The 20,299-nt window shown below is 39.7% G+C and overlaps 1 protein-coding gene across 1 annotated transcript in view; it reads right to left on the reverse strand.

The window, feature by feature from the left end:
- Window positions 1–548: 548 nt before the first annotated feature.
- Window positions 549–20,299, reverse strand: part of cd2ap (CD2-associated protein) — a gene marked incomplete at its 5' end in the record, with an annotated part of 66,603 nt that continues 46,852 nt past the window's right edge. Inside the window, 11 exons of the mRNA XM_083898470.1 lie at window positions 549–639; window positions 5,184–5,247; window positions 5,592–5,818; window positions 8,968–9,051; window positions 11,186–11,304; window positions 14,248–14,357; window positions 14,812–14,962; window positions 15,651–15,713; window positions 17,138–17,174; window positions 18,301–18,354; window positions 19,936–20,034. Of these exons, the coding sequence (XP_083754596.1) occupies window positions 598–639; window positions 5,184–5,247; window positions 5,592–5,818; window positions 8,968–9,051; window positions 11,186–11,304; window positions 14,248–14,357; window positions 14,812–14,962; window positions 15,651–15,713; window positions 17,138–17,174; window positions 18,301–18,354; window positions 19,936–20,034 (1,050 nt within the window). The 3' untranslated portion in view covers window positions 549–597. The remainder of the gene's footprint in view (window positions 640–5,183; window positions 5,248–5,591; window positions 5,819–8,967; window positions 9,052–11,185; window positions 11,305–14,247; window positions 14,358–14,811; window positions 14,963–15,650; window positions 15,714–17,137; window positions 17,175–18,300; window positions 18,355–19,935; window positions 20,035–20,299) is intronic.

Genomic DNA, 20,299 nt, shown 5'->3' on the forward strand with positions numbered 1-20,299 from the left:
GAAAAATTATTTTACCTTGAAGATCAAGGGTTGTTAACTGAAATCAAGCACTTGCTTTTAGCTTTTAAAATCAACTGCATTGTGAAACCCAAAAAAACAAACAAAAAAACCCCAAAAAGGCTGGACATAGGAAATGAGTTGAAGAAAGAAAAACAAAAAAAAGCGCCCCCTGCTTTACACAAAGTCAGTAGTACTGAGAGTGAACCTCTTCCTCGAGGAACGCTGGAGTGAAAGGGAGAGAGTGTGAGTGGAACAGTTAGAAGTCCAGCGCAGTAGTAGTTTGAAGTAAGGCCTCAGTTTTCTTGTGTTGGCAAAAAAAAAGAAGAAGAAAAGAAACATATACATCTGTAACTTAATTACATCTAGCTTGAAAAAAAAAAAATATATGTGCAAAAAGTAAATCTTACAAATATGGGGGAGAGTTTATTATTATAGATCAGTGGAAAAAAAAAAAGAAGAATGTGCTCGAGGTGGTTGATTTGTTTTTCCCCACCCTCTGTCCATCCGTCGCTGCCCGCCACCGCCCTCCTGCTCTCTGATTGGTTGACAGGCCCGGCAGCCGACTCCGAGGCTCTGCTGTGGACTGCAACGAGAGCTTCACGTCAAGTGGACGGCCCTCTTGAGTTTTTCTATCTCCATCTGTGGCGACATAAACACACAATGTGCATTCAGAACCACACACAAGGGAGAGCAGGATGAGTTTGGCCAATATTACCCCCCCCCAGCAGAGAAGCACACTGGTTTAGCACACTTATTAGCAGTAGCGAGTAAAAAAATTAAAAATAAAAATAACGCGGTAGAGGCCCTGTCAGCACTGACAGCCGACCACTGATTATTAGAGGAACTGCTGAAATGAACAAGCCACATGCTGGGCAGAAATGTTAAAAAAATGCATGTACATACATCTATAGCTGTAACTTTACCCTGTGAATGAATGTCTACTATATTCAAGCCATTGGCAAATGAAGCCCAAGAATGATGCACCAGAAGCAGCAAAAGAGGCGTTTATGGTTGGTGCGTCCAAGGGCGCTTTCACACCACTAGTTCGATTATTTGATCCGCACCAGGCAATACAATTGTTATTATGTAACATATGACCCCAGTGTGGTCCGCTTTCACAGCAGCAAACGAACCAAAATTGGCCCGATTGACGTTCCATCAATGTGTATATATCTTCAGGTAGAAAAGCGCCAATTTTGACTCACTATGGAGCAACACGTTCGCACATTGCTACTTGCTCTGATCTTCGTTTATTACATTCTCTGTATTGGCCATTTTTGGCAAAATATCCAATTTGAGAATGAGTCGCGGCTGCGTCTGGAGAACAATCTGCTGATGCACTGGAGTCGGGAAAGACGTATAGCGCATCATTTCAGGCAGAGGAGACGCACTATTTTCATGAATGTGGTCGTGCTAACTATGAGACGAAGATTGCTCCAAAGACCTACAAGGTAGGCTATGTCCATGGCATTTACTGCAGAATATGGTTTGGACCCGAGTTCGCGTTCTCACCAGAGGGACGAACCGAGACCGCCAAAAAGAGGTGGTCTCGGTCTCTTGATTTAGTGTGGACCCGAGTGCGATTGATGCTTTCACACCAACGATAACTAAACGAACTAGAGTTTTTGGTTCGAATGGATCGTTTGGTGCGCACCAACTGCTGTTGGTGTGAAAGCGCCCTAAATGCATTAAACCAGTGGTTCCCAAAGACTGGGTCAGGACCCACAGATGTGTTGCAGGAATTTTTTTTCCGGGTCCCCAAACACATTTACTGAATTTTCTCCATCTTAAGGCCACATTATACTTCTCGGACTGCGTAATGCGTTATCCGACTGCGTAACCACGGAGACCCCTCGAGCCTTCATACTTCTACGTCATGGACGGATACGCGCTGCAATTTCCCGCCCGATCAGTAGGGGTCGCTGCGCAAGGTTGTTGTGCTTTTGGCTACAGTGAGCAATGGCGTCTGAGAGAGAAAGACTGTTGTTGTTGAAACAGTGGCCGTTTCTCACTTTTCTGTGTCACGGAACGCAGTTTTAAGATAATGTGAGGCAAGTAATTGGCCATTTAGAGTCTAGACATGTGGTTTGTGTATTAAGATATGACGTATTTTTGTTTGGCAGCGACGTTGTCGGCGGTGATCAGCTCCGCCTCTGTGGACGCTCGGTGCGCACTGTGAGCCGGCACAGAGCAGCGTTATCTCCGCCTGTCCTGAGGAGCAATCGCCGTCTCCGTTGTCCCATGACGGAGTGACAGACGGACACAAAAATATTTTGTGCAGTTGGAGACGACGCAGAGGTTCTGCGTGACCTACGCAGAGCACTTTACGCAGGAGTATAAATTGGGCTTTATCGTTCATCACAGACATTTCAGAAACCACTTCTCTAAAACACAAAGGAACTATTCTGGGCAAACCTACCGACTGCATTCAAATAGATACATTGAGTATATATATTTTTTTTTTTTTTACACTTTAACCTCCTTTTATTTACACATTTGAGTTTTTGTCTTCACACTTCATACATCTAATAATCTACATTACAGATGTGAAACACGTGTGATCAAACATGGGAAGTCTCTGTGTCTCACACAGTGTTTGAAATTGCTTACTAGTAAAGTCTCCTGTGTTGCTTTGTTAATTACGCCATAAAAAGACTGCATACGATCTGCACAAGCCAGGTTTGTAAATTTCTTTCAAAAAATTGTCTGCAGAGAGGAAGACATTCCTTCTAGGAAGGTTTAAATAAATCTGATATTATGTTTCTCTCTCAGTGAGGAACTCTCTGCAGGAGTTCCTTCTGTGATTTAATTTGTATCGGTAGCACACTGGGCCGTGTCTGCTGCTGCTTCACTAGGAGTCACACTGCAGGTCAAGTTTCAGCACGAGGAGGCTGAATGTGCTAACTGCTGGAGTGAGAATCCTCAGGGGTGGCTTGAGGTGAGCACGATGTGATTGATTGAAATATACAGAGTGAGGGCTGTGCTAACTGAAACTGAATAGATTGTTACTCCGATATAAATATGTCCCATTTGTCATGTTAAGTCAAAAATTCTATTTTTGCTCCATTCATCATTTCCAAGACCATTTCATGGTTGATGCTTTAACTGATAAACAGCAGGAGAGTTGTGTGGGCCGGTCAACCCCTGTACTACCATTTCATGTTACATGTACAGTAAATGGATACAAATAGATACAAAATGTTTTCAATTATTTAGCACTTATTTATTGAAATGGCTGCTAGTTTTGTGCTAAAAAGGTAAGTAACAAAACCACCAACATTCAGGTACAATTTGCGTATAGTGCAAAAAGGTTACAGTTACAGTACCACAAACATTTGGTTGGTACAGTCACCATTGGCTCTTACAAAATTAGAGGTAACAATATAAACACCATTAAGGTGCAATGGCCACAAAAGGCTATTTTTGCAGAAATATAAGTTACAGTACCAATAATATTCAGGTACAACTGCTACAGTTGGCTCATAGTGCAAAATATTCTGGTACATACATAGGCTGCCTACAATTACAGCTGTACTAGTATTTGCCAAAAAGGGACGCAAAGTATCACAAAGTGCCAGAAATGGGCGAAGCTACATTTTTATTGGCTTTTTAACAATACATTCGTTATTTATGGGTTAATGGGCCGTGGGCCGGTCCAAATTGCTTGAAGGGCCTGATCTGGCCCCTGGACTTTAAGTTGAATAGCCTTGGTCTACATGAACAGAAACTATGTAACATTATTTCCATGTTTTACCTGACAATAAGCTCTGTCAATCAATACTATCAGATCTGACTGAGGGAGCATTTGGGTGTATACAGCAGGAGCACATCGGTGGGTGGGGAGAAGCATTAATATCATGAATTTGCTGAACAACACAATTTAATTCACTTCTAAAACTTTTTGTGGGCTCTTCTCTGTATTTTCAGTCAAACTCAAACCTGCATTTCCTCACTGCAGTACGGTATTGGGCGACACACCTCTATACTGAGAGCACATGGAGTCACATGGAGCTCTATAACCAGTGTGTGAACTACTCTGACAATAGTTTGAATGTGAGACATTTGTTTATTTTTAAAATTTGCATACTGCTTTAAGAAGCTGATGTAGAAAAAACTATTATATTTTTAACACTATTTTAGCAGCTTTATGTGGAGAGAGTGGAGACTACAACAACAGGAAAACCCTGGGTAGGTTATAATTATAATCAGGTGAAGGCAAATTTTCTCTCTCTGCCTCTGACATTTGAGAAGGAACAAGGTCAACAATCATACTTGTTTAACAAAAGAGAACATAATTATGTTTATCCCTAACTGTCATTATAAAACAAAGCTATTTATTTTTGTTTATAACCAGAATGTGTTTATGTACAATAATCACTCCAAATCAACAGGGAGGAAATGAGAAAGTCACAGACGCGCTCACACTCTCTCTCAGATTGTCTACAACGAAATGATTACAATCAACAACTAAAAACAAGCAGGAGAATTTCAGAAAACTAAAGATTTTTTTTTTTTTTTTTAACAGGCCAGTTTTATCAGTCCATCCAGGATTTAAAAGGACAAGCCACATTGGCACATACACACACAGGCGCCAGCAGAAGGTCATCGATTTATAAGGCAAATCTTAGTTTTGTTCTGTACTTTTGTGGCACTTTACATGAAAAAGAACACATTCAAAGTGGTGAATAACTCTCTATTTTAGAGTACAGGGTTACCACACCTTGGTTGATGTTCAAGGACTTTTCAAGGACCCTTCAGGACCAATTCGCTCAAATTCAAGGACTGTGCTGACACAGCTTAAGATGGGAGGGCAACTTGTAAGAGCCACTTCGCCTGTGTCGTCTACTTCTATTGATTTGCAGCATGCTCTGCATTTGGACAAGTGATTGTCCTTGGATCTTTGTAATTATCTTTGGTAAGCCAGAGTTCTTGGAATTGGCACTTCCGAGAGATCACGTAATTTGCTCTCTTTCTCTCTTGCTTAACGTTCCTCGCTCATTGTATTGCGTGGAATCTCATGTCGAAACTCCAACAGCTCAGAGGGACCATGTTACTTTATTTAAGTCAACAAGTCTAAGTGTGAATTGAAGTCCACTTGCTTGTTGAGGTCTTAATGTGGGAAACAAAGTCAAACTAATGCACGTGGACAGCTCAATGTGTGTTACTGTGGTGATCAATATTACCTGGAGGGTCACTCGCTTTATCCTCTCCTCATCCAGCTCTCGTCGTAGCTCCAATATCTCTTTCCTGGAAGTAAATGAACACATGAACAAACACACGTGTACCCGCAAGCGGTTCTGCTTTGAGTATGGCATACCAATCACTTACACTGAATGTCAAGCGATAAATGCTCAGTGACATTCAGTTTAACATAACAGAACAGTACCAACGACAAAAATGAGGAAATGCTTGACAGTAAAAATACTCGACGGATGTAAATCTATCATTAATTTAAAGTGACTATTCATGTCACACATTATGCTTTCACTTCATTTTGTCCCATCCCTGTCAAACCATATATCCATCATGCCCTCGTGATACAAGCACAAGCTCTCCGATCTTTGCAACATATTCAGTCACGTTGTCATTACGTTTGCTGGGCCTTGAGCAGCTCCACGGTCATCAGCAGTTCCTTCATCTGGCTCCTCAGCTCATCCAGGTTGGAACTTGGCTCTTCCGGCTCCAGCCGGCCCCGGCTGTTCTGGGAGACACTGTTGGAGCTTGGGACCGCCGCCACTGTGGGGGTCGGCTCAACTTCCGCGCTGGCCGTTGTGGGCTTGTGGAAGGACACAGAGTGGGATATGCTGTGTGCCGCAGACTGTGTCGACAAAGAAAAAAGGAAGACAGTTAAAAGACTGATTGGAAACATATCTAGGATGTTTGCCTTCTTTGCTTCACAGATCTGGTGAAAAGTGTCACACTAAATTGATTACCCTTGGTGGAGGACATCGCCATTCTAGAAGAGATTCATTCCATCACAACAGGAATGTGTTATCATAAAATTAAGATCACTCAGAAGAAAAATCATTGACTCAAATGGCCCTTTTCTGCTATGGTCCCACACCACGGCATGATTTAGGTTGGTATTCCACAACAAAAATAGTACCTACTCAACGTGGGTGGAGTCATCACTGCACGGCTGCATGAAACTGCCATGACCTTTTATACGCGACAGGCAGTTGTTTTCAGTGTAACTGAATTATAAGAATCAGTGAATTCAAAATGTTTGTTCATTACTCCAAGACTTCTCCGTCTGACAGAGTCACTGGACTGAAATACAGTGGCAGGGGTTGTAATTCCGGGTAGGATCAGCAGTGCTGTCGCTAAATACAGACTCATCTGTTAAATATTGAGAATTTAGACATGTCCCTGGTAATTGTTGGAGATTAACCCACGTTTTTAGGTTTCTCAAGTCTTTTTAACTGATCTACTCTTCGGCTTGTGTCGGATGTCTCTTCCTGTGACAGCACTCTGACCAATCAATAACCGGCAGTCTGGCGACATCATGCATAGCATCACCTCAACTCGCTTGGAATCTTGCCTGAGCAGATACTTATAAAAAGTACCTGGTACCAGGTAGTATGCTAGTGGAAACACAACTTAATCGTGCCGAGTTGAGCTGGGTATAAACACACCAAAAGTGACGTTTTCTACTAAAAGAATTTCACAACGTTACATCTCCAACTGAACTGTCTCATTGTGGTTACCATAGTTTAATCTTTAAGGATTAAAAAAAAGAGTGTGTATCTGTGTCTTCAAATGTACACCTGTCTACGGCACAAATACTACTACTACGCAGTTACTTTAATCCCTTTACACTGCAAAAACGTTCGCACTACAAATGAAACATATTCTTATATAAATAATCTGCCAATGGGGTAAGATCATTTTGCTTGGCTAGAATACTTAACCCTAGCCTGTAAATCTACAGCCATGTTCACACTGTAATGTTCCAGACGTCTTCCTTTTCTTGATTAAACTCACTTTCATATGAATTCTTTCACGCAAACCATTATTTACTGGGAATTAAGGTAAACATAAGCAGTTATATCTTATCAATATGAAGTTAGATACAATGTTTAAAATTAAAATTAGATTATTTCTCCAGTGCCAAACTTGACTGTCAAGATTATCTTAGTTTTTAGGCAAAACAAAGATAACAGCTTATTTAGCTTCATTGAAAATCAGTGTTTGCAGTGTACTCCGTGGTAAAATATCTTCTTATCCTTCTTTTTGAGTCAGAATCTTATTTTGATAGAATATGTGAGCAGGTGGACGGCCACACACAATCCTGCAACTGTAATTCCACCTCTGGTTGTCTAAACCGTTGGATTATGAGCGCTCCAAGCCAAGGCTTTACTCTGACCGCTCTGTCTGCCTCTCTGTGTGTGTGTGTGTGATTGTTTCTTATAATGTGCATAGCAGTCTTGTGCTTGTGTGCTTCTAGCTGAATTGTCGCGACTGATTAGACTTGGTAAACCATGGCCAATCCTCAACAGATAAAATCTAAGGCAATTAATGAAATGCTGAACTGGAAGACCTAACGGCAGGTGTTGGTTTCTTTCTGGGTCGTCTGATTTTTGTTGTTTTTTGTCGTCTGTTTTCAAACTTCCTATAATCCAACACAAAGCAGCAAGCACATTGTTCAAATCGTTTTCTTTGACTGGGTTTCTATGTGTGTCACAGACAAAGAGCACCTCTTATTAAACCTGCATGAATCCAAGAGGTGCTCCTACAGAGTTTTCAATTTCTTCATATTCTTTGTTTTACAGTTCATATTGTGAACCCTCCCACTTATCCATTTTATCTAAGCATAAAAAAGATATCTTCAACAACTGAGACTTTATTTTGATCTTTATTGTAATTTTGCATTCTGTATGAGTCACAAAAAGCTGTCTGTTTACCATGTGTGTTTGTTTTTGGATGAGGCCACTGATTCCAACTCAGTTTTTATGCAGGGATTTTAGCCAGAAGGATTTGGGAGCTTGTTTGTATTTTTTCACTCTGCGCCAACCAATGAGGACAACTATACTATGAAAACTCTAAATACAAGAAAACAAGCTGAGAAATAAATGAGAAAAATATTAAAACCTAGTAAATCTAGTAACTAATATAATAATCAGATTATAAATTATTCAAAACAGGACTTATGTGTCCATATGTGCTATGCTAACAATGTATCAGGTGAAGTCATTATTACACACAATGTCATGAGCAGCAGGGAACCCTTCCTGTCCACACATGGATAACAGGGACACATTTGAAGGTGATGTATGACGTCGTCATACATACCAAAAAAAAAAGGGTGTTCACTTTAGCTGTGATAAAGTGCTGCTATCTTAAGAAATAACCTGTGAAACTGGATTGTTTGTGTCAAATGGCTCAAGTCTCAATTTGGCTTTCAAACCAAGACAAAGACTCAAGTGATTTTCATGAACCGTTCATCTGTAGATTATTAGACCGATGATTGAATTTATTTTCTGTTTTTGTGAAAGAAATGTGCACCTGTGTTTCCCAAACCCCGAAAATGTATATTTTGTTTTATCTACAAAGCAAAAATATTAAGGTTTCTGTGTTGTTACTGACCTTGTTTAACAAAAAAAAACTAAAAAAAAACTATTGATTTAGTTCAGTTAACTGATGTAATCAAATAATTTCAAAGAAAGAAGACATGACCCTTGCTTTTTAGATATCAGTTCCATTTCTGTCTCCGGCATAATATGGTGTCCACAGTATACGGACACAACTTTGCAATACACGTTGCCATGGTAACAACTCTCCAGCAACTATATTAGTTACAATGGACGCCTCATGAAGCAGCAGAAGTAACACCGAGGTTTGGTGTGTTGTGTCAAGAGATGGTCTTCAACATTTGTTGGTTGCAATAAGTGGTGATGTGTGCCTAATAAAGTGGACGGTGAGAGCAAAGGTTGATACTCATCAAAAAATAAAAAAGGTATGGGTTACCTTTCTGGAGTCTGTCAGCTTTGGTTTGGCTCCATCCTCTTCATCCACCTTGAAGGATTTTTCCACACTCACTTCCTTGTTTGGCTGCAAAGGGAGAGTTTGCTTATTGTTAAGTTTATATTAGTCTTTCAATTGGATTCAATGTGACAGATACTGCGGACAGACGGACACAGGGAGATATAATATAATAATTTGATGAGATTCAAGAAATGTTTTTTCCACAGTGAAATCAGATACTAATTTGTGGACGATAAAATGTTGCTGCCAGTGACAGATGAAAATGAGGGAAAAGCATTTTGCCATTTCCTCGCATAATCTTGTGTGTGTTCTTTTATTTGCAAATGGGAGGTAGGAGAGGAAGTGCATGACTGAAATGAAATGATAGGTTACAGAGAGCTGTCACAGACATGACACAGTGGATGCACATCAACCTGAAAAGAGTGAGATGATGAAAAAGCAAGACCCTATACATAAAAGGACACAGTAAGATGACCGAAGAGATCCTCAGGAAACATGGTACATGCTGTGCTGCATGTGGAGCTGCAAATCTATTTTTTTTATATATATCTTTTTCATCAGAAATAACTACCATGGCACAACACCTGCCCAGTTACTGTTATTAACAACGGAAGCTAGTGGGAGTTCGCCACAGAGGCTACCGACATTAATCCTTACAAGCACCATTTAGTTCTTTTACATGCTTTTCCTTCCTTCCTTTTTGTGACGATAAAGTCTGCTAACACGTTAGCATAAAGATAGCTAGCTTAAAATGCTATCAGTCCACTCACAGCTGAAGTGCTGTCTCTGTCTTTGTTAAGAAGTTCAGCCACAGTTCACTTGTCCGGTTTTCTTTGCCTTCCTTTGTTCAACAAAGCTTCGATGACATCTGCTTTGATGACAATCACGCTTTAATTTCCACTGCACACGCTCAATAACTGCTGGAAAGTTCCACACACTCTCTCTCCTCCCTCCCCCTCTCTCTCTAGCAGCTGCATCACATGCATATTAATTAGCCATGTGTATTCTCCATGACCGTCAGCTGATTGGCCGAAAAAACAACAAAAGCTCTGGAATGTGAGATCGCCACACCCAAACTAGGAATGATTCACAGCAATCAAACAACCAAGTTTATGGTTTTAAGACCCACAATACTGTGATTTGAAGCATGTAGTGGCCTCTTACAAACTTTGTTAAACAATTTTGAAAAAAACAAAAATCCCTCATTTTGAAAAAAATGTTCATGTTTTACTTGTTTTGCGCTGCGCCGACTTGCGCCCCTTTGTCCGTGGCGGGTCACATTTACGTCACGATTATTTATTACAATCCTTTTGTCAGTAAAGTTATTAGGTTGTCAGTTAGTTATAAGATGATACTCTCACAAATACCACAGCCACGGACATATTCAGCTGTCAGTTACCACACACCATGGCTTATTGAAGTAAACGATAGCAATCGATCGCTTGTCCACACCGGCCGGCTATTGACAAAAGATCGTAAAATAAAAATACATGTTACGCAACAATGACGTAAGTAATCCATAATATGGGCCTAAACTAAGATAATACAATGGTTTTCATAATATTTATATCTATATTAACAAAGAAAATACTTTTTGTAGCGCACTCGTTTCGCTGCTTTCGGCGCCATTTTTGTTATGTGAAAACACGCAATGCATTCTTGCTCCCAAGGGTGGTCTCGGAAAATATCAATATTGAGGGCGATACAGCCCTTAAACTTACCCCTCAACTTAATTGTTCTGAGAATCGGGACATGCCTTGCACTAGCGGGAGCGTGCATTTTTGAGATTGAGGGTTAAGCAAGGAATTGGAATTCACCCCTAGACTTCTGCACCTCCATTCGACTTCATTAACAGAAATCTGGACAGTGATTGGATTAATTGACCAATCACAAGACAGTTGAGGGAGGGAGGGCAGAACAATTGGATTAGCTGCTTCTACTAATAATGACCAATAAGAAGGAAAGGGTTGCTGTTCCAGGACGGGAAACAACTGAATTGTTTTGCACTAGTGCTCCTGTGGTTCTATCTACTGCATATTTAAATTCTCTGCCAAGATGTGATTTTAGCTTTTGGCTCCATCTAGCTGAAGTCTGCAACACTGAAAGCTCGGAAAACAAAGTGAACAGACCACACAGAGCTCTATGCTAGGTCATCTTGTATCATTCTGAGCCACAATCTGCATGTGTGTAATGTCCTCACCGAATTTCCTCCACCGAACTGGGCGGGCAACCTCCTGCCGGGCATCTTTGGTCTGTTCACAGTGGGGTGCGAGAGCTTCTCTGAGGTAGATGACAAGTCATCAAAACTCATCAGATCTGCTGTGAACATGGCAGAGATGAGGAAAATAATGAGAACATTTTTACTTTATACTAAGAGTAGTGTGGAATCTGTGAGAGCAGTGCAGCTGCTCTGGCTACAAACTGAGAAAAAACCTGACAGGAAAAGAAATTTAGACATTTAGACTCGCCACGTAATAACAAACAATGTATTTAAGAAACAAAAACAGGAACTTGGTGCTGATTAAAGGTGCCGGTACCAGAAATGATGGTGGACTTGTATGCAGTGCTTTCCTGCTCAACAGTGGGCAGAACATTTGGTGGCAGCTCGAGTAGGTTAGCAGAGCAGTTTGTTATGGCCAATGACAGCAAGTGTTACTATCTCTTTGGGCTGTGTAGTCTTTGAGCTAAAAGCATAAATGTGATTTGATTGGCTAGTGGCTGAGTTTGAATATTTAAATAATATGTTTTGATAGGCCAACACTTGTGCTGTTGCTTGGCAAGGTACATAATTCTCAACTTCATGCACATATTGTAGTTCTGCAATGCTTGATATTTAAAGTAAATGAGAAAGGTTTTCAGCCATACAGCCTTACACAAGTACATTTTGGGATGAGTTTGTGTTTGGTTTGGTGGCTCTGTTCACAGGCTTGAAGGCTAACTTAATGGCATGTTGTGAAACTGCATTGATTGCGCTCTTCCTGAAGAGAATGCCCCTTCAGACAAAAGGCCAACATCACCACCATTAAGCCACCAACAAAGAACCACAAAAAAAGATCATTTTTCTGGGCTGGAAAACAGCCCTTGTTCACCTTGTTTACCACAGTGGGTCTGTTGTCTCCCTTTTGTAGAAGATGAGGGGTCAAACATCACAACTGATCTTGGCCCTTGTTACATGTGTCCTGAACAAATAATATGTTATTTGTCCCTGTGGTGCGTTCCTCGACCCCATTTTTTTTCTTTTTAGGCTGAACACATCACCTTGAAGTGGAGTTGAGCTTGTTTTTAGAATGTATTACACACTTTGCTTTGTACAATCATGTCTTATATCACCCAGATATGTTTGTTGATTTTATAAGAGAAACAAAGCCAGGAGAGCTTACCTAAATCAATTACTTTACAATGAAGTCACTGGACAATAATTTGACATGGTAAAATTGCAGTTGGGATTTATACGTATGGCAGATTTTGGATATTACCATAATTGATTGAGATCAGACAGATAAGACAAATGTGCTGTTGTTTGGAATAAAAGTAAATCCAGCTCATTCCTCATGAAGGTACACATTCATCCTCACGAGCATGGTAACATAAAAGTAATAGTTTAAGAATGAAAACTGTGAGCAAAAAAATAAAGGAAGGAATGATTCATTCAGAATCTAAAAAAAACAAAAAACCTTTGTATAGCTTTGTAACTGCAATTTGCACCTACGTTCTTATTGTAAAACTGCCAGTGCATGCCTTCACGTTTATCATGTGTATCAGAGGGGCTGATGGTGAGCGATGTGGAGTTTCTAAGCAGTGCTCTTCTGCCGTCACAAACATACAAGTCTCCAGCCAAGTACCTTCAGGCTGGATCTTTTCAATCCACATCACGTCTTCCCTCTGTGACATTTCTTTCTCCCTCACTGCCCTCCCCGGTGCCTCCATGTCTCATTACACAAGCCTCAAAACCTCTGACCTCTAGTCTATACATCTTTTCACTGATGTTTGTTCATGCTGGTTTTCACCTCCCATCTCTTTTGATTTCTCCTATATTTTTGGAGACCAAACTTCTATTTCTTACTATAAGAGGTGATTTTTAGCTCCACATCTTCATCTTGGCTCAATTATTATTGATTTCAAATGAATCAGGAAAATAAATTGTGTCACAATTGTTTTTGTAAAGCCTAATGTGAGGGAACACTAGGTTAGAAATGTCTTGGTTTCCCAGAGAAAAATGTGACGATTTAATTTGAATGATTAAAAAACCATGTGAATCGGCTACATTTTTGGAACTGACACTGCGGGTGTGTCCACTAGATGAGCCAAACACATACATACTAGGGCCTACTTACTTAAGTGGAGGCCAAAGACCACAAATTTCTCAGTGTTTGTACAGAATAATAATGTAAATGCATTGCTGTGAAACGTCCTTTAAATACTGTACATGTTATTCAAGTGCTGAGTTAGTGTTCAGAGAGCAAAGTCTTGTTCTCTGTCTCCCTCCTTTTCCAATAGTGACACCTGCAGACTCACAGCAGGAGTCTGCTCTTCTTTCTGTTCTTCCATTGTATTTTTGCATCCAAGGAAGACACATTTCTATAGGAGCAGGTGCAGTTACTCACAAGTGAACAGGTAAATGCTGATAATGCTCACTTTTTTTATATTCATAGAGCATTTGTGGAGGGGTTATGTTAACATAATAAAAACATGGGAGAGAAACTGTTCTCTGAATTTGTTTTACAGGGACTTTAAAGTTGCTGTTGATGGAATCATTTAGATAAAATTCATAATAAAAAGCTCTATATTCTCCCAGCTGCCACTGGTCTTGGGTGTTTGTTCAGTGAAATGGGAATGGAAGAGTCTCAGGGGTCTGAGAGTTTAATAAGTTATCCAATATTTGAAATAAAATTTTAAATAATGGACCAGAACTCAAAAAAGTGTAATTTCTCTCTTCTTACGAGATGTGTTGGTGAATATCGTCTGTTACATGCTGGTTAATAAAGTGGATTTTTTTTTTGTAAATTGATTACAGAATTGAAAAGGAAATGAATCATGTCACATTACAGAACACCACACTACAGTGGTCAGAGTGAAAGGAAAACCAACTTCATATCTGAATGTAGCTTATTCTTGGTATGGAAAAAAAAACAGACATTTCATTTCAGTGATTAAGGTGCCACCATAAAATCTGTGAAAAACAGACCTAACCTACAAACAAACTGCCACAAATTATTCAGGGTTCACACTGTAGTTTAAGAAAAAAAAATGTACTGCACTGACCCATATCTGAGGACTTCTCCCCCCAGTCACCAGACAGCGTTTTGGGTTTGGTGGGCAATAATGGCTCAAATTCGGACTTTGGTCGCATGGAAGGCAGCTCTCCATTGTGTCTGTAGTTAAAAGGGAAAAATAAATGTTTAAAAAACAAAAATAAAAAACGTTCATACACTGCTTTTTCATTTGGTACCACTGAATCATGGAACAACATAATGCACACATTGAAATTAAGTGGACTTCCTCCGTTTGAGGTTATGGAAATATGAACTTAGACCTCCAAATTTCCACTTTAAACTGTTTTATATAACCTTATTCCATGTTACATATTTTCTATCTTTAGATGTTAGATATTTTACATTCTGATCTGCCAAACTGCTGTGATAACAGCTTCTTGTAATGACTTAATTTCTTTTAATGCCTCCGTTTTATTATTACTTTTTTCCGTCTATTACAATATCATTGTGTATGAAGGCCATCCCTCAATGATTTCCTGAGTGTAAATAAAGGTTGTAATTTCTTGAGCATGTTAGAGGTGGCAGGTTGAGAGACGCAGGGGAACACACTTACTTGAGGTTCGGTGAGGGAGTGAGAGGCTTGTCAGGCCTCTTTGGCGGGAAACTGCCCTGTCGGCTTTTCCCTGGAGGGGGGATTGGTTTCTTGGGTGGGACCACAGGCCCTGCAGGCTTAAGCGGTTTGTGATCTGGTGTCGGTCTGTCAACTGTAAGTTACAGAATTAAGAGTTAAAGGGAAAGTGGCAAGAGGTGGAAGAGACGGAATGAAAAAGAAAAGAGGTAGAGGAAGTAAGAAGAGCTTAAAAAACACTCAACAGGCAAACGCTGTTATTTTAGATGGTTCTATTAATGCTTCACAGCTCAACTAAACCAGAAGGAAATGGGAGGCTGTGACTGATCCAGTCTTTATCGGTGTTGATAAAAGTGGAAAGAGAATTATGTAATATTACTGTTGTATTTTTCAGTTGTTAAGGAAGGTATTTCATTTTGGCCATTTTATACATCACACAAATGTACAAGGTCAAAAATAACATTTATTTTAATAGGCTTTAACAGCTGCTAGGATGAATTTCTGAAGATTGTGTCTTAATGCGAGTGTCAGCATTGTTCCTGACAATCAGAAAACGGAGGGAAAGTAGCCCTCTTAATCTGCAGTGTAAAGAGCAAACTTAAGATTGATGAATATAATGAAAGCAGCAGGAAAAAAGAGATAATGGAGAAGGTCATCGCAGCAAATCAGACCAACAGCGTATACGAGGAATAAAGCTCTTCAAAATTATGGAAGGAAATGTAAGAATCAGAGCTAAATATGTGAACATAAGGAAATGAGAGGATTCATTTTGACGAGTAGGAGGGAGGAATGATAATATAATTAAATATGAAATGATACTGTACCTCTGTCTTCTGCCCTGATGTGATAAGGCTTCTTGTCGGCACTGGGAACCTCAGGTTTGGGAGCTGAAAAATTAAACATGGTCACCTCGAATGATTTGCACAATGGTTTAAGAATCAGTAAAGGGTAACACACTTAACAGTTAAGACACACACTGAAAAAAAATCCTCTATGAAACTCTGACAAAACTCTATCTCAGTCTGGCATGAAAAACACTGTACTTTTCAAGTGTGCCAAAATGAAATCATTTGTGGTTTTGTTTGTGTGAGACATATTGAAGAATCTCAACACTGACAGGAAGCCGTGCACAGACACACACTCGCTGACTGCAACACAAGCTTGGTTACTTCCTGTGCAGACAGAGCGATGATGTAAACTGTGCATTCTGCAAAACGAAGACAAACACTGCACTGGCCTGAAAACATGAAGGTTTCAATGCCGTTGACTTGCAGGTTTGCAAAGAGGAGCTGCAGGGATTTTCCCACTAGTATTAATTTTAATTAAACTCTGCATTTACAATTTAGTCCCCATGATTGAGTTACTGACAGAATACCAGGAATTATCCTGGTAAACCAACCGTCTGATCCTAGCAGGATAAAATACACTTAAGTAATGCGATTACTTACCATTTTCAAGTTTAATTTAATTTATTTGTTTCCAAAATCTACTGTTCTTGCAGATCAGCCAGGGTAATTGGGGAACTCTTTAGTAGTGCTACATGTGATGGGAGTTGAGAAATGTTCAACTTTCCTAGCAGCACAAGCACCAGCCGGACAAATAACATCATGCACATACTCCAGTACAGGCACTTGTCAATGAGATTACCTTTATAGGTTTAAATGCACACATAGTCCAAATGTAGCTCTCGACATTTTTAGTCCTGACAGCATCAACAGCAGACACCGTGTGGCCATCACTTTAGCAGGCACGCACACTATTAAGCATTAAAGATAGGCCTGTGGGTGAGTGTGCTGTCACTTTCTCCTACTATTTTAATATCCTTCCATCAACTGTAATACATTATTTATTTGGTGTCAAATGAGTTCACACATAGCTGATGACCCTCATGTGGAGGATAAAGAGCGGTAGAAAATTATTTTAAAAAATCACCTTAAGTTACGCATTGCAGATTTAAGTTGCTTTAGCACATGCACTACAACCATGAGCATTACTAGACGATTCGATTAAACAAACAAACTGTATTCTGACTGTTCTGAAATTAAAGTCCTTGTAATGTTAATTTTGCAAATGTGTGTGACAACTACTTGTCCGTGTGATAAGAAAATGACATAAATATATGATTTCTCTTGAACTCTCTTTAACAGATAATTTCCAGTAGGTGTCTGAGAAGACATTTACATGTTAGCTTACTGCTTGTATATTACAGTTCCTGTCAGTGCACTTCATAGTGAATAACAAGGTATTGGAGAGTAACTCACTACTGAGCTGTTAGAATATAACGAGGTGGAGGGTGTGAAGATTTCCTTACCTATGCTTTTAGACGGTGGAGGAGGCTTCTTTGGTTTCTGAAAGGAAGACAAAAAAAAAGTAGGTCAGAGTGACGTTAAAAAGGGGGTGATGACTCATGGAGCACACTGACAATTACTATCTCAGATAAAGAAACCTGTAACCTGGAGGGAAATGGAGGAGAAATAACATTTAGCTAAAAAAAAAGAAAAATCTAATTTCAGAGATAAAGCCTTTGATCTCTGACCTTTTACGAAAAAGGTAAAATTAACTTGATGTTTACAGAGCGCAACGAGTGATGCAGTACATGAAGATCTGATCCTTTCAAATGGTTTGCTCGACAGACCTCAAACTTGGCAGGTGACTTCCTGAGGGTACCAGTGTGTGCAGTGCCGACTTTGACGTTGTTTGGATAAAGAGAATGGGAACATGTCCTGAAGTTGATATTGACTGATAATGTTCTCTTTCATTTTCAGTGTGTGTGCAGCAAAAAAAAAGCTACCACCACTGTCATAATTATGACAAAATTGTTGTCAGTGAAATATGAATTGTCCCAATTTAATACAGTTAATCTTTTATTTTTCCTTATCGCAGCCATCACAGCAGGTCAGACTGAATGGCAACAGTGATTTACAGAGTTTAGACTTAAAAAAAACAGATATGTCAGATTATTCCACGGAGTCAGCTGCTTTTACTTGGAACACATTTCTTTGGCTACAGCCCATGAGAGAACCATGTCTTTGTTCATCTATCTGGGTCAAATTCACTGCAAAGGCTGCTATTCAATAGGTGACCTTTGGGATATTGACATATTGCTTCAGGATTGTGTTGATGAGTGAGGCTTTTGGAAAACACAAAGATCTACATCCCTGGCTTTAATAATTAACCTTCCGACATTAGTGCAGATTATCAAGCATTGCTGATGTTTTCTGTCAATAAAGTGCACTGGTATATGTGTCACTCATCCATTACATAACATTTTGGTTGGTTGATAAAAATGTAAACTGATATGCTCCCGTGTGCTTTTTAATATCTTGAGCCAATGAAAAAAACACATTTTAAAACCATCTGTAAGTGTCTGAGTTTGGCTTTTTTGTTTGTTTAAAGAAAAAAAAAAAAAAAAAAAAGCTTAGTTTTCAGCTTTTCAGCTCATCACTCTGCTGGTCATTAATCCTCACTGCTTACCTCTTCCGGCTCCTGCTTGGGTGATAACTTCAGTGACCCTCTTGACGTCGAAGACTGAAACAAGAACACACAGAATATAATCATGTGCAATAATGACTGTCGTCCCTTTGTGCAGTGACACCTTCAGAGGCTCGTATGTCCCTCACATGAACATGAGGAATAGTGGAAATGAGTTAAATACCTCCCCGACGTGTCCACGAAAACATTAGACTCACACATAGACTCCTACTGTTCCATTCACAATAAAATGGGGTCAATGTCAGTCTTGTGTTATAAACGTGCAGACCTGATGCTAAACTCTGTTCCACTGTGGTGTATTGTTTTATTTGAAGTAAGCACAGTTTGGTCCATATTGTCCCAAATCTACTCATGTCAAGGCATAACTTCACAGGCTACATTCACACTGCTACATTTTTATTCAAAAACAGCATTTTCAAATAAAATCATCTCCGCCCTAGACGAGCATTTTAGCTCAGTTTTAGAAGAACTCTCTGTTCATAATAAAATGTCTAAAATGTGTATCATGTGATCGGGGCTGGGCCATATGGCTTAAAAATCAAATATCAGATTCTATCAGACAAAATTTGATTTACGATTTTATTTTGCTTTTATTTGCAACAGCGCAACAAACCACCTAAGATGCACTTCCAGGACAGGGATCTTATCTCAACTACAGGAGCCCAACAGGAACTCAGGCAATGAAAGTTAAAGATAAAATCAATTTATCGCCTAGCAGAATCAGCATAGTCTGGATATAGCTGCATGAGACCAGTGAATGACATTTACTTCAAATGGACTATAGTGGACATAAGTGGACTTGAAGATGTGGAAATAATGAGTTTGCTTTCACAGCTTCATTTCTTTTTCTCTCCATATTTCCCCCCTCATTTTCTATGTTCCTTCCCTCCTTTTTCTCCTTTACCTATCATGTAATTTTCTTGATTTGTGACCAACAGCCTCGCACGCAGTTCATTAGTGTTAGCCACGCATATGAACATATGGGTCTTTCTTTCAAGGAGTTTTTGAAGGAACCATGCATTTACCTTTTTGGCTCAACTTATGAAAGTCTTTAACCCATGTAGTGAGGCTTTGACAAGAGTCAATAGAGCAGACACAGTGTCTGCTCTATTGATTCCTCTTGTCAAAGCCTCTGGTCATCTCAAACACCTAATGATCAAGGGGCCTCATTACCCATGAGCTAAACCCTTCAAAGGAAATCAAACAGGCTTTCTGCATGTGTAAATATTAAGCATTGCTCGCGGCTCCACAACAATGATTGGATAGGCTAAGGTTAATTAAGCCTTCTGTTACCAATTTGGCATGCTTACTTCTCATTACCCTAACTCCTAGACCATTTGCGATATCCAAAAAATTCAAAAACATGGACTGGCGATCTGTCCAGGGTGTGACCCCGCCTTTCGCCCTATGTCAGCTGAGATTGGTACAGCTTTAAAACCTGGAGTAGAACCTTAATTAGTAATAATCGGCAGTGATCATAATTCCAAAGACAGACATAAAAACAGCAAAACAAGTGGTGCCCCAAGACATTTATGCTGTAGGCTACTGTATGTGCAATTCCCAACATGAGTTTTTAAAATAGTTGCCATTATTTATTTCCTCTTATTCAAACCTCACCTCTTTCTCTGCTTCAGAAACGATGGTCACAAAGTTGTCAGGAAAGACGCCCTGTTTACCATTCAGCTCCCCTCGCCACCAGCCAGGCTCTCCCGTGTCCTGTTAGAGAAACGTGAGAAAAACACCTGAATGATGACAGCAATTCTGTACTTACTGACACTTAATGGGGCTGTAATTTCCTTTAGTAGGTTATAAAAATGGATTATGTGCACTTGGTGGTTATTCTACAAATATTTATGTACTTTGTCCACTAGATGGCAGTACCATTCCAAAAATATCACCATTACAAGTAAGTAAGTAAATTTATTACAAGGTTTTACAATTGAGGCTCCTCATTACAGCAGAGTAAGACTAACTTTGGACA

The sequence above is a fragment of the Microchirus variegatus genome, assembly GCF_963457635.1.
Source record: "Microchirus variegatus genome assembly, chromosome: 12".
Taxonomy (NCBI): Eukaryota; Metazoa; Chordata; class Actinopteri; order Pleuronectiformes; family Soleidae; genus Microchirus; species Microchirus variegatus.